Source organism: Lates calcarifer, linkage group LG9 (assembly GCF_001640805.2).
Source record: "Lates calcarifer isolate ASB-BC8 linkage group LG9, TLL_Latcal_v3, whole genome shotgun sequence".
NCBI lineage: Eukaryota > Metazoa > Chordata > Actinopteri > Centropomidae > Lates > Lates calcarifer.
The window spans coordinates 14,604,429-14,618,085 of record NC_066841.1 but is presented as its reverse complement, the minus strand read 5'-3'; the positions used below and the strand labels follow the sequence as shown (position 1 = coordinate 14,618,085).

Here is a 13,657-nt window from a genome sequence, read left to right as displayed (position 1 = left end):
TTCCCCCAGGTTTAAACCTCAGCTTGGAGGTGCTCAGGAACCACAGCATGAGTGTGCATTTCTTCATTATGTGATATTTTGGGAATAGAAAAATCATAAAAATGAGTGAAGCAGTCACAATTTGCCAGTGCACACTACTCCCTTGTTGTTTCTAAATGTTTCACAGCTGGTGGGGACTGAGCCCCTGATACATAACACAACTGACCATACAAGGACAGCTGCATCTCCAGAGGCAAAGTGTGGGACTCCTCCTCGCTGACAGACTGAATGCAGGCTCACTGCTCACAGCAGCAACACTCAGAGTTATTTGGTGCAATGTTGCAGTTTTGTGCAGAACAACATGACATATAAAGAAAAATAACCTTTTCTAATGTAATGTAGCCAATACAACCATGGGATGTTTTTATTTAGTGGCACATGCTATGAGCATAGCTGAGACGTTTGTTTCCTGTAGCATGTAGAAAGATCTCTTAATGAAAGACATTTGACATAAAAGCGGGAAAAGCACAGATGTAACTAATAGTTACTTAATATGAGCTCCATGTTGTTGTTCCAGTTCTAGGGCCCAGGTTTATTAATATTATTGGTAACACCTGTGCTTTTCCTGCTATAACAAGGCAAAAAGGCTTAGGCTCACCCTCCACTCCTTACCTCTCATCCTTCCCACTGAGTCTTACTCGAAATGACAAAGTAACTCAGGACAAAATGAGGAGAGGTCTGGAGGGGAGAAGAAAGAAGTGGAGTTAGGTCAAGTGGAGGACATTCAGGAGTTTATTTGCACCATCACCATCAATAATGGACCTCTGCCAATGATGAAGTGGTCCTCTAATAACTGACATACAGAGGCTAAAGCTGACATTATACAGCCTCACAGCTAATATACAATACTGTGCAGAAGTTAAAAATAATGCCATTGTTTTATATCAATTAACGTCACACAAAGAGCAGTAAACAGAAAAAAAATATAGAATTTGATGTGACCACCCTTTTGCCTTTAAAGTAGCATAAATTCTCCTTGGTACATTGGTGCACAGTTTTCAAGGTACTTGGCAGGTAGGTTTGTTCCAAGTATCTCATTCTTATTTTATTCTATTTATAATTTGTATATTTAGTTAAGAGTTTACAGTGTATTTTGTTATCCTACTAAGAGTTTACTGTTTATTGTTTATTTCTTTATTCTATTCTCTATACCTGTTTGCAAGCAGTTGCTGTTGTTGTTTGCAAACTGTCCTGTGTGCTGCTTCTGTCCATATAAGCTGCTGGAAACTTAATTTCCCTGAGGGAGTCATCCCAAGGGATCAATAAAGTCTAATCTAAGTCTAAGCCTAAGTATTTTGGAGAAATTGTCACAGACTATTCATCTATTTTATACACACAGGCTGCCACCTAGTGCTGACAGTCAGTACAGCATCAGGTCCTTTTTCTTTCTCTTGAACAATGTTAACCTTTGTGCCATTTATCTGTTATGTTTTTCTGAATATAAAGCTGTCATATAGATAATATATTTTACATACTACATTATAAAAAATAGGCAATGGTCATACTCTTTATACCAAGGAGAAGCATTGTTTTATCATCAGTGGTAATTAAGTCGCTTGTAGCTGGTCAGTAACATTTTTTTTCTTTTTGTTTGTTGTTTCAAGAGATATAAAGTCATACAAGTCAGTTAAACACCAGTTTAAAAAGGTGTGTGTTTAGCTGACATTAAAAAGAAAATACAGAAGTGGTTATTCAGATTGTAAACAGCAATTCATTCCACAGTTTAGGTGTCATGACAGCAAATGCACAGTCACCCTCAGTTGCAAACCTAGACTTAGGAAGAGAGCTTTTTCTGCTGACCTACACATGCACAGAGATATATGAATGATGATTAATGCTTTTTTAATTGAGTACAGAATATAAGGAGCACAGGAATCAAGATAACATAAGGTGGTGTATAACTTTCCCGCAGGTCAGTGGCAGACAGAAACAATTTCAGAGATGTTTCTTAACTGATAAAAACAGGACTGGATAACCCACTTGCACTTGGTTCTCAAAGTTCAGGTCTGAGTCAAAAGTACCTCCCAAATGTCTGGCAGACAGCTTGGTATTAGCTGGCAAGTAGTCAAGTTTCCCATTCATTTCAATCGTCAGTCATACCCTCAAACTTTTATTTCATTATACCTATACCTACTTTGCATGGGCTCTTTGACAAGAAATTTAAATGCAGTTTACACAGTGGTTGTTTCCTGTTTACAGTTATATGCAAAGGTTTGGGTAAATTACGTGTGTTGTTGATTTTGCAGTGAAAAGAAGTAAATGCAAGCCCTGTAGTAAACACACATAAGCCTTTCTGCAAATGCGAATACACTATTGCTTTTTTTTTTAGGAGTGATCTTAACTGAACTGTTACTGTGGCATGTACAAACGTTTGGGTGTCCTACTAAGTTGGTACTTAGCAACTGCCCCTTTGGCGGATATCATAGGTTGCAGACACTTTTTGTAGCGGGCTAAGAGTTGTTTTCACCTACTTTTTCTGCAGATCACTTCACCTTCTACAATATTTTAGGCAGTCTTGCACACACACGTGTTTAAGATCTCTCTACAGATTTTCAGTGATGTTTAAATCAGGGGAGTGTGAGGGCCTGTGAGGTCTGCTTTGGATCATTGTTGTGTTGTAGATGCCAGTTTTATGTTCCACTTTCTTGACCCACTGCAGGATATGTCCACTCTACTTACACTAATGTAGAGTGGATTATATTATATTACGACTTTTGTATAGTGTATATTTAGCACATAGTGTTGCTAGTGGTTCTTTACTCTCAGTCTCTTAGTATTGTTTTTTTTTACTTTATGTAAAGTGGCTGTTGCTGTTGTATCTATCTATCTATCTATCTATCTATCTATCTATCTATCTATCTATCTATCTATCTATCTATCGACACCGGCAGCTACACAACCTCAAAGCAGAATATTTCCAACCCCATGCTTAACCACTGGCAAAGGGTGTGCTATTAAGTACAGACTTAGTGGGGTGCCCAAACTTTTGCACATGCAGTAATTACTGTATTTTCCTTATATTTAACTTAATTTGGAGAAAGGCTTATTTTTATCTCTGTTTGCTGCAGGGATTTATATCTTTTTACTTCAAAAATCAACAAAATATGGAATAGGCTAGTAACTGAAAGATGTTCAACTGTCAGTTTCCGATTACCCATGAAGGCAACACGGGAGATGTGTTCACTGTTCAGTTCAGACCACATCCGACGTCACTGCCACCGCCACCATGTTGAATCAGGAAGTGGGCAGAGTCGGAGCAGGTTTCCCTACCAGGGCTTAACGTTAACGGCCGTCTGTATTCTATCGGTCCACCGTTTCACCGTTCTCACCTTTAACATCCAGGTTACATGCTGCCTGGCTTTCCTGCTGATCGAGGTAGGCGCTTCTCTCCGGATCCGATCGTTTCGCAGCACCAGCCATGACTACGCTCACGCAGAGGACCTCGGGCCTCGTCCAGCGGAGGACCGAGGCCATTCGCAGCGCCGCCGCCGACAAGGAGAGGGAGTCCGGCGGGGAGGAGGACGAGGCGCGCCGCGGGGAGGAGGAGGAGGACGAAAAGGGGGACTCGAAGGAAACAAGGCTGACGCTGATGGAGGAAGTGTTACTGCTGGGCCTCAAGGACCGAGAGGTGTGGGCTGTTTTTAATCTTCACTCTTCTAACAGTATTTGTTCAACGTTAGCTAATGTTGTGTTTACGTTGCGCCACCAAATGTCAAGCTAACTTCGTTTATTCCAGCAATAAGTATTCCCAGATGTGTTTACAGAAAAAGTGGAGGTTTCGTGGTCATTATGTTTAATGTTTAGCTAGTTAGCAAATGTTTGCCTAACAGCTTGTCATAAATGCGCCTTGCCGATTAGTAATTATGAATCGCTGCATATTTTTGCATTGCTTTATAAAAACGCGGAAAGCAACTATCTGACGTTAATTAACTAATTTACTTAGCTACGTTGCTGTAGTGTCCAGCGTTACCTGGACTCTTTTCTTATCAACTTGACAGCAGCGACGTGACTCCTGTTAAACAACTCCACACGGCAGTTACCCTGAACAACTACACGTCAGCTAAGTTAACAAGCGCTGCACCTTGGCTGAGGGTTTTTTCTCCCCTTTCCTCCCAGGGCTACACGTCTTTCTGGAACGACTGTATTTCTTCCGGACTTCGCGGGTGTATGCTGGTGGAGCTGGCCCTCAGGGGGAGGCTACAGCTGGAGGCCTGCGGCGTGAGGAGGAAAAGCCTGCTCTCAAGGAAGGTGAGACCCGTTCTGAGGCGGTCAGGTGACAGTCGGTACATGGACTTTGGACGTGTGCTCTAAGTATTTACAATTTATGCTACTTTATTCTCTTGACTCCATTACATTTCAGAGGAAAATACAGTACTTTTTTACTCCACTACATTTATCTGACAGCTATAGTTACCTGTTACTATGCAAATCCAGATTAATAAAACAAAGTATTACTCAATAAATAAATTACTATGCATTAATATAGATAAGTATTTATAGAACCCCGGGGGGGAAATTTACAAGCCACCCACCAGTATACTGTATATGTTATATATACATTAACTGTTTTAACAGTAAAGTTAACTTAATGCATCAATACTCATAATCCAATAATATAATGTAGTAATACAACATCAAGCTGGAGCCTGACTCTTAAGGGTTGTGTCTCATTTAAAACATCTGGTCATTTTGTCATGTCACCGATGACATGATGACAAGTCACAATTTACGGGGCAACTTTATTTATGGTGTTCATTTGTGTTCATTTTTTTTTTTTTCCATCTTTATCAACAACCGCTCATCCAAAAAACTTGATCAGTCGACAATGCACTTCCTCTGGTCCTCAGCAATACATCCACCAAGTTTGTAGTTGGATCAGATTTAGGCTGTTGAGAAAACAGTGCAGGTGTTGAGAGTAAAAAGACACAAGACCCTTTGTTCATTCTATTCCCGCCAATGTGTTGTTATACAGTATAAGACACTTGATACCTTGTGATTTTGATCTTGCGAGCAAAAGGATGCATTTTCTTCTGCGTAGACTGGGTGTTGTCCTCTTGCCAAGAAATTCACCCCTTTACTAAACTTTCAGCTGAAAAGCCCTGCTGTACCAGAGGATGTGTAGTGACTCCTGTTCACACAGGATGTGAGTCTAGGACAGGCATTAACAGTCATCCTAGTTCAAATATGTTGACTTTTGTTTGCCAAGGTGATCTGCAAGTCAGATGCTCCGACAGGAGATGTGCTGCTGGATGAGGCCTTGAAGCACATTAAAGACACCCAGCCTCCAGAGACTGTCCAGAGCTGGATAGAGCTGCTGAGTGGTGAGATAAACCCCGCCGAGTTTGCTAATCACAGCCTGCAATAATCTACCCATTGTTTCACTTGTCGGGCATGTGACCTGTTTTCATTTAGCTTGTGCTGTTTTCACTCACACATATCTAGAGCTGTACTGATTAGTTGATACACAGAAAATTAATTGGCAGCTTTTTTTTTGAAAAATTAAATAATAAATTCAGTCATTTTTCAAGCAGAAATGTCAAATATTTGCTGGTTCCAACTTCTAAAATGTGAGAATCGGCTGCTTTTCTTTGTCATATAAAACAAGACATTTGAGGATGTCGCCTTGAGCTGTAGGAAATTTTTCCTACGGGCACTTTTCATAATTTTCTTCCACTTCAGAGACCATCTAATTAAGAAAATTTAAACTGATTAAATGGCTTTGACACACGCCATAGGTGTTAAACGTCTGAAAACTAATTTCCTGTTGCATTTTAGGAGAGACCTGGAATCCCCTGAAGCTGCACTATCAACTGAGAAATGTTAGGGAGCGTCTGGCCAAAAACCTGGTAGAGAAAGGTGTCCTCACCACAGAGAAACAGAATTTCCTGCTCTTTGACATGACCACACATCCGCTCACCAACAGCACCATTAAGCAGGTAAAGTGTTCACATAATCAGTGCGTCTTTGTTGTGTAATCAAGTCGATGAAGCTTTTTAACTAATGGAAGAAAAACGGCTTGGTTTGTGTTGCTGGAGACTCTTGACTGGGAGGTGCAAACTTAACGATACAAGGAATATATTTATGCTCAGTCTGCAAACACTGGCATTCAGCTTTGATGAGGGTAACAGTCACAGTCCCAGCTTAACTGTCTACAAGTTTGACCTGGAACAGTAACAGCTACACTGGATCCACTTCATGTCCAGCTGAAATTAAAGTGCATGTTTAGCATACAGACAGTGTGTGCTCTGCAAATTACTTGTCCTGTCTTTGAGAAATATTCAGAACCCAAAGAACAACATTTATATTTTACATTTTTTGGTTTCATGATCCTCCCATATTTACTATGATTATGTTGCAGTCAACATATAATGTTTGTTCAAAAACAGTTTTGGACAGAGCTAGGCTAGCTGTTTACCTCTGCTTCCAGTCTTTATGCTAAGTTAAGCTAACTGTCTCCTGGCTGTAGCTTCATATTTATCTAACACATGTAGAGCTATGTCGATTTTTTTTCGTCTAAATCTTAACAAGGAAGCAAATACATGTAATGTTGAACTACTCCTGTAATATTGTTTTATACATTAAAGTAGTTCCTTGCAATGTGATGCATATCGTGCCTATAAAACAAATATATTCCTATTGTTGCCTGCAGCGCCTCGTCAAGAAGGTCCAGGACTCCGTTCTGGAGAAGTGGGTCAACGATCCCCACCGCATGGACAAGCGGGTCCTGGCTCTGATCCTCCTGGCCCACTCATCCGACGTTCTTGAGAATGCCTTCGCTCCGCTCCAAGACGACCAGTATGACCTGGGCATGAAGAGAGTCCACACTCTGCTGGAGCTGGAGCCGGAGAAAGAGAGCACAAAGCCCAACGCCAATGAACTCATGTGGGCTGTGGTGGCTGCATTTACTAAATGAAAACACCTGATTCATTGGACTGGAAGATCTGGCTATGGTCTGTGTTATTTAATTGGTTGAAGGACTTCACTTTAATGAGACAGACTTCACTTTAATGAGACAATCTGTTTTGGTTGGGGAGCCTGTTTATACATCTATTCCGGATGACATTTTGGTGGTAGTCCGTTTTAACCCAGTGCAATCCGATTGGTGGTGGGCTTCACCAAGTCACATTTGGTTGGTTGGAAGGGTCTCTAAATGAAAAATGACTGGCTGCTCTCACACAGCAAGGTAAGTGATCTGCCTCTGCGAGGCTGGATATACTTGTAAACATCGACACTACAAACAGATGGTCCTCTATTAATGTTAAATAGCATCAAAGAACAAAGCTTGTGGCAGCAGTAGTCATGGTGAATATGAAGATTTTGACTGGGGCCAAGTTTCCCTTCTACACTAAGGAAACATCATCTCTCCATTTCTACAAGACCTGGCCAGAATCAAAACCTGGTCTCCATACTCTTCCCCATGCTTATGCAAGGAAAAAGGATAGCAAATCACACAGCTATTGATGCTCTTTGCACTCACGCAGGTCTCCTGCTTCCACCCGTTCATTCCCACTTGTGTTGGGAGTTTATGTTTAGAGTTACTGTTAGAACACACTACCTGAATGTCATTCAATTCACTTTTCTCCTTTCTTCCTCATTGCATTTTGAGGAGGAAAGAGAGGACCCAAAGAAATGTGCGAGTTCAGTTCCTGCATCATCAAGAGTGTGCTGGGTAATTTGGCCCATTTAGACTGAGCTAAATGAAGAATTAAACCTTAAGTCAAGAAAAGTCTTTTATCTTATTAGTTATCTGTTTTTGCAAGGGTCCATTCTGTGTTCATAAAGAGAGACTAGTCTTCCATTTTTATTTATGTTGCTAATCAATGCTTGGAATAGCCTGCCATTTATCAACTATTTTGCACAGTCAATAGCCCTGTAGATAGAATAGTGTTTATAGGGATTTTTCTTGGGTTGAGTAACCCACTTGTGAAGATGGGATTGAAAATTATGAACCTTAGCATCCATGGTAAAAATAAATAAATAAATAAATAAATATAAAAGATCACAATTATTTTGTCTACAGCTATTGATCTCTTTATTGGTGATGAGTACTTAAAAATCATTCCTCTGGACATATTAAAAAGCTTCTTATTTTTAAGTAGGAAAAACTGGTTCAATCTGTTCACATCACTGTGAACAGCTCACATGAAGATTTACAAAATGATCATTAGCAGGGCTGGGAATTGTTAACCAACCAAACCAAACAGTTCAGAAAATGGTAAAAGGTCGATTCACCCAAACTATGTATGAAAAAATATATTTTCTCAGGTAACACCAGTGATATTTTGCAGGTAGTTTAGGTTATATTTAGCTTTATGAGACACCTGCCTCTGAGACAACTGCCTCTGTCCTAATGCAATTAGGGTGAAAGGAATTTCCTTTTAAAATGCTCATCAGCAGTTTAAAAAAAAAAGAAGAAAAAAAATTCTAAGCAACGTCTCAAGTGGCAGTTTCCCTGTGACTAATCCACAAACGTCACTGTAAATTGTTTTCCTTGAAGCTACTTTCTGGTGATGAAAGCGCCTATAGGAAAACTGTCAACAGCAATCTTAGTGGATTATAACACTAGATAACAATAGAGAGAAGTGAGAAAATATATTTTGTAATTTGGGTGAACTGAGTCTTATGGTTTTCCTCTTTCAATATATTGTATCTCTCAGTTTGTATGTCACGTCATAATTTGATGTTATTTCCATCTAACAGGCCTGTGTAGGCATGTTGTATTGTTTCATACATGCAGATGATGGGAGGGTTACTTGGGCCTCACATGCATCCTTGTTTAAGACTGAAACAGCCAGACATGTTTGTTGAAAGACAAATATGAAACATCATTCTGAACAGTGTGATCTATGTGTGAAACTACATCACCTATTGTTTTCATGGCAAACTTATAGTTCAGTCTTTTTTTTTTTTTTCCTAACTGCAAAATACCTGTAGGTATGAAGAACTGTTGAGATCTGTTTACAGCAAAGAGACCATGCATGCTATTGGTGGAGGGCTGGGGTACTTGTGGATGTAGCTACAGAGAAAAGGCTTGTATGTAATTATTAGTCATTTTATGTGTACGATCTAAAGGAATTCAATGAAAGGGATCTTCTCTCCTATCCTCTATAGTTCTGTATGCTTTTGTATTACCACACAAAATAAAGTAAGGATCCTTTAAGTGCCTGAATTTAGCACTGTTTTGCTGTCGTCTTTTTTTGTATTTCATATACACACCATTCAGCTTGTTATATACTCCCATTAATGTATCTCAGAAATTATGATAGGTGCTTAGTCTGATCTAGTCTGAAATGATTAGAAGATTAGTTAATGGACAGAAAATGAACAACCATTTGGACAATTAATTTATCATCGTGGTTATTGTTACTGGGTCTTAGCAGATACTTTCTTCATTTGTTATTACTTTAAAATAAGTATCATCAGACTTTGGATTCAGGGTTGGACGAAACAACCAAGACGTTTTAAAAACCCAGTGGTGAATGATAGATAAAATAATCGGCATAATAATAGATTTTAAAATTAGTTGCAGCCCAATTTTTCTACATTAGCGGATTAAAGGAATAGTTTAACATTTGGTGAAATAAGGTTGTTCATTTTGTTCAAACGCTGAAAAAAGTCCACCTAACGGCACCTGTACAGCTCACTAATTAAACTGTTAATCTCCTTTGTTTAATCCATACAAAGCTGCCTGGCCACCAGTGGAGACTCTTGGATGTTACTGGTCATAACGAAGAAATAGTCTGCCACATAATCCCCTCTCAAAAGGCAAAATGATGTTTTTACATTTCAGTTTTTCAACTGAATGAACAAATTCCCCCGTTTCCAGGCTTTATGCTAAACTAACTGCTGCTTCCAGCAGATTAACACTACAGACAGAAGAGTGGTATCAGATAATCAACATATTCTATTCTATTATAACTATTAATTTAACTGACATGAAGCTGTTTACTTTCACAACCACAACCAGATACTAGACTGAATATGCATATTTTATTAACAACTCATGAAATATTTCCCATTAGAAAAACATTTTTTAAGAATGTTTGAGTAAATATGCCCAAGTCACAATTCTCCCAAGTCTTCGGTTAACATAATTGTGACAGCCTTACAGAGCATAACATGCATAATAATCCACATATACAGTAGAATGTATATACAGTACATGTGACAATTAGCATCTTCAGCAGAAAACTTCCATTCAGATACTCCTCTTTGGTCCAGTCACCCACAGGTGGATCAGCAGTATCCAACACATCTGGGCACCACTTTTGTGTATGATAGGGGTCCGCTGACAGTCCACAGACCAGAGTCCACTGGCAGGGGTCAACTGACATGAGTCCACAGGAACAGGTCAACTGGCAGGAGTTCACAGACAAGAGTCCACTGACTTATGTACATCCCACTTGAGAGCCAGCATTTTGTCTAAATCCAAGACTCTTCTGCTTTGTCTCTGAAAGCTTTTTTTTTTTTTTTTTTAGCAATATCTGATTCATCTTGATGTGCTTTCACGTCATGTCTCACTTGATTTTAGTGACAGTCTTGTAGTTCTTGATCAGTATTTCCAGCAGTTTGTATCTCCAGTAAAGTCCATCTCCAATTTGACGCAGCTCAAGTGCGCACAGATCAACAACAGCAGCGATCTCTGTGGGGGATAGACACGGTTTGGATAAGATAGGTGGACCATCCATGGTGTTATTAATAGATGATAGTAACTGAAGCTGAATTAAAACAAGTTAAAGTTCAATAACAACTTCTTAGATACTCACCGTTGGTAGCCATTGTCGTAATGCTTCTGTCTGTGTGAGAAAGAGAAGAAAGCTTTTAAAGGCTCAGTTTTTCTTTTCCTCTGCGCTTATAAAGCTCTGTAACTGTGGCTTGACAAGAAGGAACAGGTTTGAACTATTGATAGCGAGAAGGCTTAAATACAGCCAGTGACGTAACTTTATGGCTAAGGAATCCCCTAGAGTCAGAGCCAAGTTCCTCCTCCAGTCTAAGGTAATCTGCTCTGTTTACAATATTGTTATGGGCACTTTTAATCAGTAGTATTACATAAAACATGTACCTTTTTGTACACTGTATCACATACCTGTATTGTTTGTGCCTGACAGAAAGTGTGTTTTTTTTTTTTTGTTTTTTTTTTTTTCTTTTAGGTTTATACACATAAAAGCACAGAATCAGGAGGTATTGAATGAGGCCAATGGAAAGTGAAAATAACAGCGTATCCAGCTACAACGTGTCAAATGAAGCAAGATTTCATAATCGCAGGTGACGTTGTTTGACATATAGAGGACGCATTTTGAGAACTCACACTAAGATAATCCCACCATAGAGATTTATTGCCTTGTAGTGGTAGAGTGCAATCAACAGATCACAGGACAACAACAGATCACATGAGCATCACTTGCTGATTTTGTGTCCTAATGGGCTGATAGCGATGATAAGATATTTAGACACATTGGTTGTTTTCCCTAATGCACAGCATGGTCATGGACACTAATGTCATTTCACAGACGGGCTGAGTATTCAAAATAGACACCATGTCATGTGATCAATAGAAAATGTTTATTTTACAGCAAAACATGTTATACACATGTACTGAAAACTGATTAAAAGTTTGATAACGCACAAGTCATGTGCTGTGTATGTGTGTAATCCATTTCCTGTAAATTCAACCAGAGAATAGGATGACGTCTCAGTACCATACACAGTCACAGGCGTCACAGACATGTTAAGGCTTGCCCTGCAGCTATCTGTCTGTATGCACAAACAGGGAAGTACCCAGGAAATAACAGTTAGTGTGCAGTCAGGTGATTTGAATGCCGCTGGCTGAACTGCTTCAACATTGCTTCATTTAGAGTAAAGACAATATACTGTATCATTGTTAATTAGTGACAATTTGAACCTTTTGAAGTAAAGGTAAGGAGACAGGAGCCAAGCAGAAGTTAATCATTAAAACCTGGAGGGAATATAGACATGGCAAACAGATCCTTTACTTATGTAAAAGTACCAATACATTAATGCAATTTGCTGTAGAGGTTATATCTACTTCTTACATAACAGGTGTTTTAATTGACTGGTTTCCAGCCTAGGGGTCAGGCCCCTTCAAAGGGTCACAAGATAAAGTTAAGGGGTCATGATTAATGCTAGAAGATTCTGCGACACAAATTTTTTATTTTTTTTTTTTTTAGTCATTCTGTTATTACTGCTTTTTTAAAAGATATATTGGATAAGTTTCAACAATTACTCCTTTAATCAGTTGGTTGATGGATAGAAAATAAAACCTCATATTGATAATCTATAAGTAGTTCTACTTATTTTTCAAGTAGAAATTCCAAACATGTCTCATTCAAGTTTCTCAAAAGTGAAGATTTTACTCCTCAGGTTTGGACTGTTGATTGATAGAAACATTTTTTGTCTGATGCAATCCCTCCCACCCTGGGAAACTTGACCTATTTGTACCAAAAACGGTTTTCAAACTGAAACCATCTGAGAAGCCTGGTGGGGAAGTTACACTTTAATGCAACTTGCTAACACCTCATAGACATGTGATGTGACAAAATGACACAGCTTGTTCATGAAAGGTCATAAGCCCAAAAACTCTGGGAAACACAGGTTTATGTTGTGTGTTTTATAAGATTAATACAGAATATTTAGATTACATCTTAATCTGTAAAATAATTTGTAGCTACAGTTGTGGTGTAATGTGACATGGTGGAGTAAAAAGTACATTATCTCCCCATGAAATATGATGTAGTAGAAGTGTGAAATATGACACTGAAATGCTCAAGTAAAGTATAAATATGTCAAAACTGCACTTAAATACAGAACTTAAGTAAGTGTATGCACAGTCTTGTTCATTTGCAATGTAGAGTGGCCACATCATGCAAAAAGTGTAGGCCATACTGCTGATAACAGTGCTGTAAAACGTTTTGTCCTAGTGTCTTTTATTGCCACATCCTGAAGGTAGTACGATGAGATAGAAAGGATGTTTACAGTATAAATATACTATGAACATGCTTATCAGAGTTACTGTAGCTACAGTGTTTAGTCATGTAATATTCTGTATGTCAACAAAGTTCCTGTTGTTGTCGTGAAAATATCTTATGCAAGATGCCATTGTAAAGAAATTACCCCATGGCACTCCTACTCTTTGGAAGTGGGACAGCAAACAAAGAGGTGTGTGTGTGTGTGTGTGTGTGTCTTTGGGAGAAAGATTAAATACATTATAAAACATTAACTACGTGCAGGTTTAACAGGTTAGTGTGAAGTGTTCTTATTTCCATATTTACATACTGCTGATGAATGGGTAGATGTTGTATAGGTATGTGTATGAATATTGAATGGACCAGGATTGAAAAAAGAGAGGAGCAGATTTTAGGTTAGGTTAAGTATTTATCTACACTTTTCTACCAGTAATCTTTTTTTTTTTTTTTTTTTACTTCTGTTTTGATTGTAAATTCTCTTTTATGTCTATTTTATACTTTATATTTTTTTTATCTCATATTTCATTTCGTTATTTTTGTTTGCTTTGTCTTATTACATATCCATTGTAATATGTTTTATTATTCCTGTGCTTTTCAGCTTTACTAATACCTGACTGGCCTGCTGTATATCATGT

General features: G+C 38.7%; 2 protein-coding genes across 2 annotated transcripts; one reads left to right on the top strand and one right to left on the bottom strand.

Moving 5' to 3' along the window:
• The first annotated feature begins 3,244 nt into the window (after window positions 1–3,244).
• LOC108874022 (Golgi phosphoprotein 3) lies at window positions 3,245–9,212 on the top strand. The gene is made up of 5 exons (XM_018662374.2): window positions 3,245–3,667; window positions 4,156–4,287; window positions 5,246–5,360; window positions 5,815–5,975; window positions 6,689–9,212. Exons 1-5 carry the CDS (start codon window positions 3,458–3,460, stop codon window positions 6,950–6,952), a joined length of 882 nt encoding a protein of 293 aa, XP_018517890.1. The 5' UTR covers window positions 3,245–3,457; the 3' UTR covers window positions 6,953–9,212.
• Window positions 9,213–10,007: 795 nt separating this feature from the next.
• Window positions 10,008–10,818, bottom strand: pmaip1 (phorbol-12-myristate-13-acetate-induced protein 1). The gene is made up of 2 exons (XM_051072810.1): window positions 10,806–10,818; window positions 10,008–10,681 (listed from the first exon to the last, which is right to left on the bottom strand). The coding sequence occupies exons 1-2, from the start codon at window positions 10,816–10,818 to the stop codon at window positions 10,557–10,559; spliced, it is 138 nt and encodes a 45-aa protein (XP_050928767.1). The 3' UTR covers window positions 10,008–10,556.
• Window positions 10,819–13,657: the final 2,839 nt, after the last annotated feature.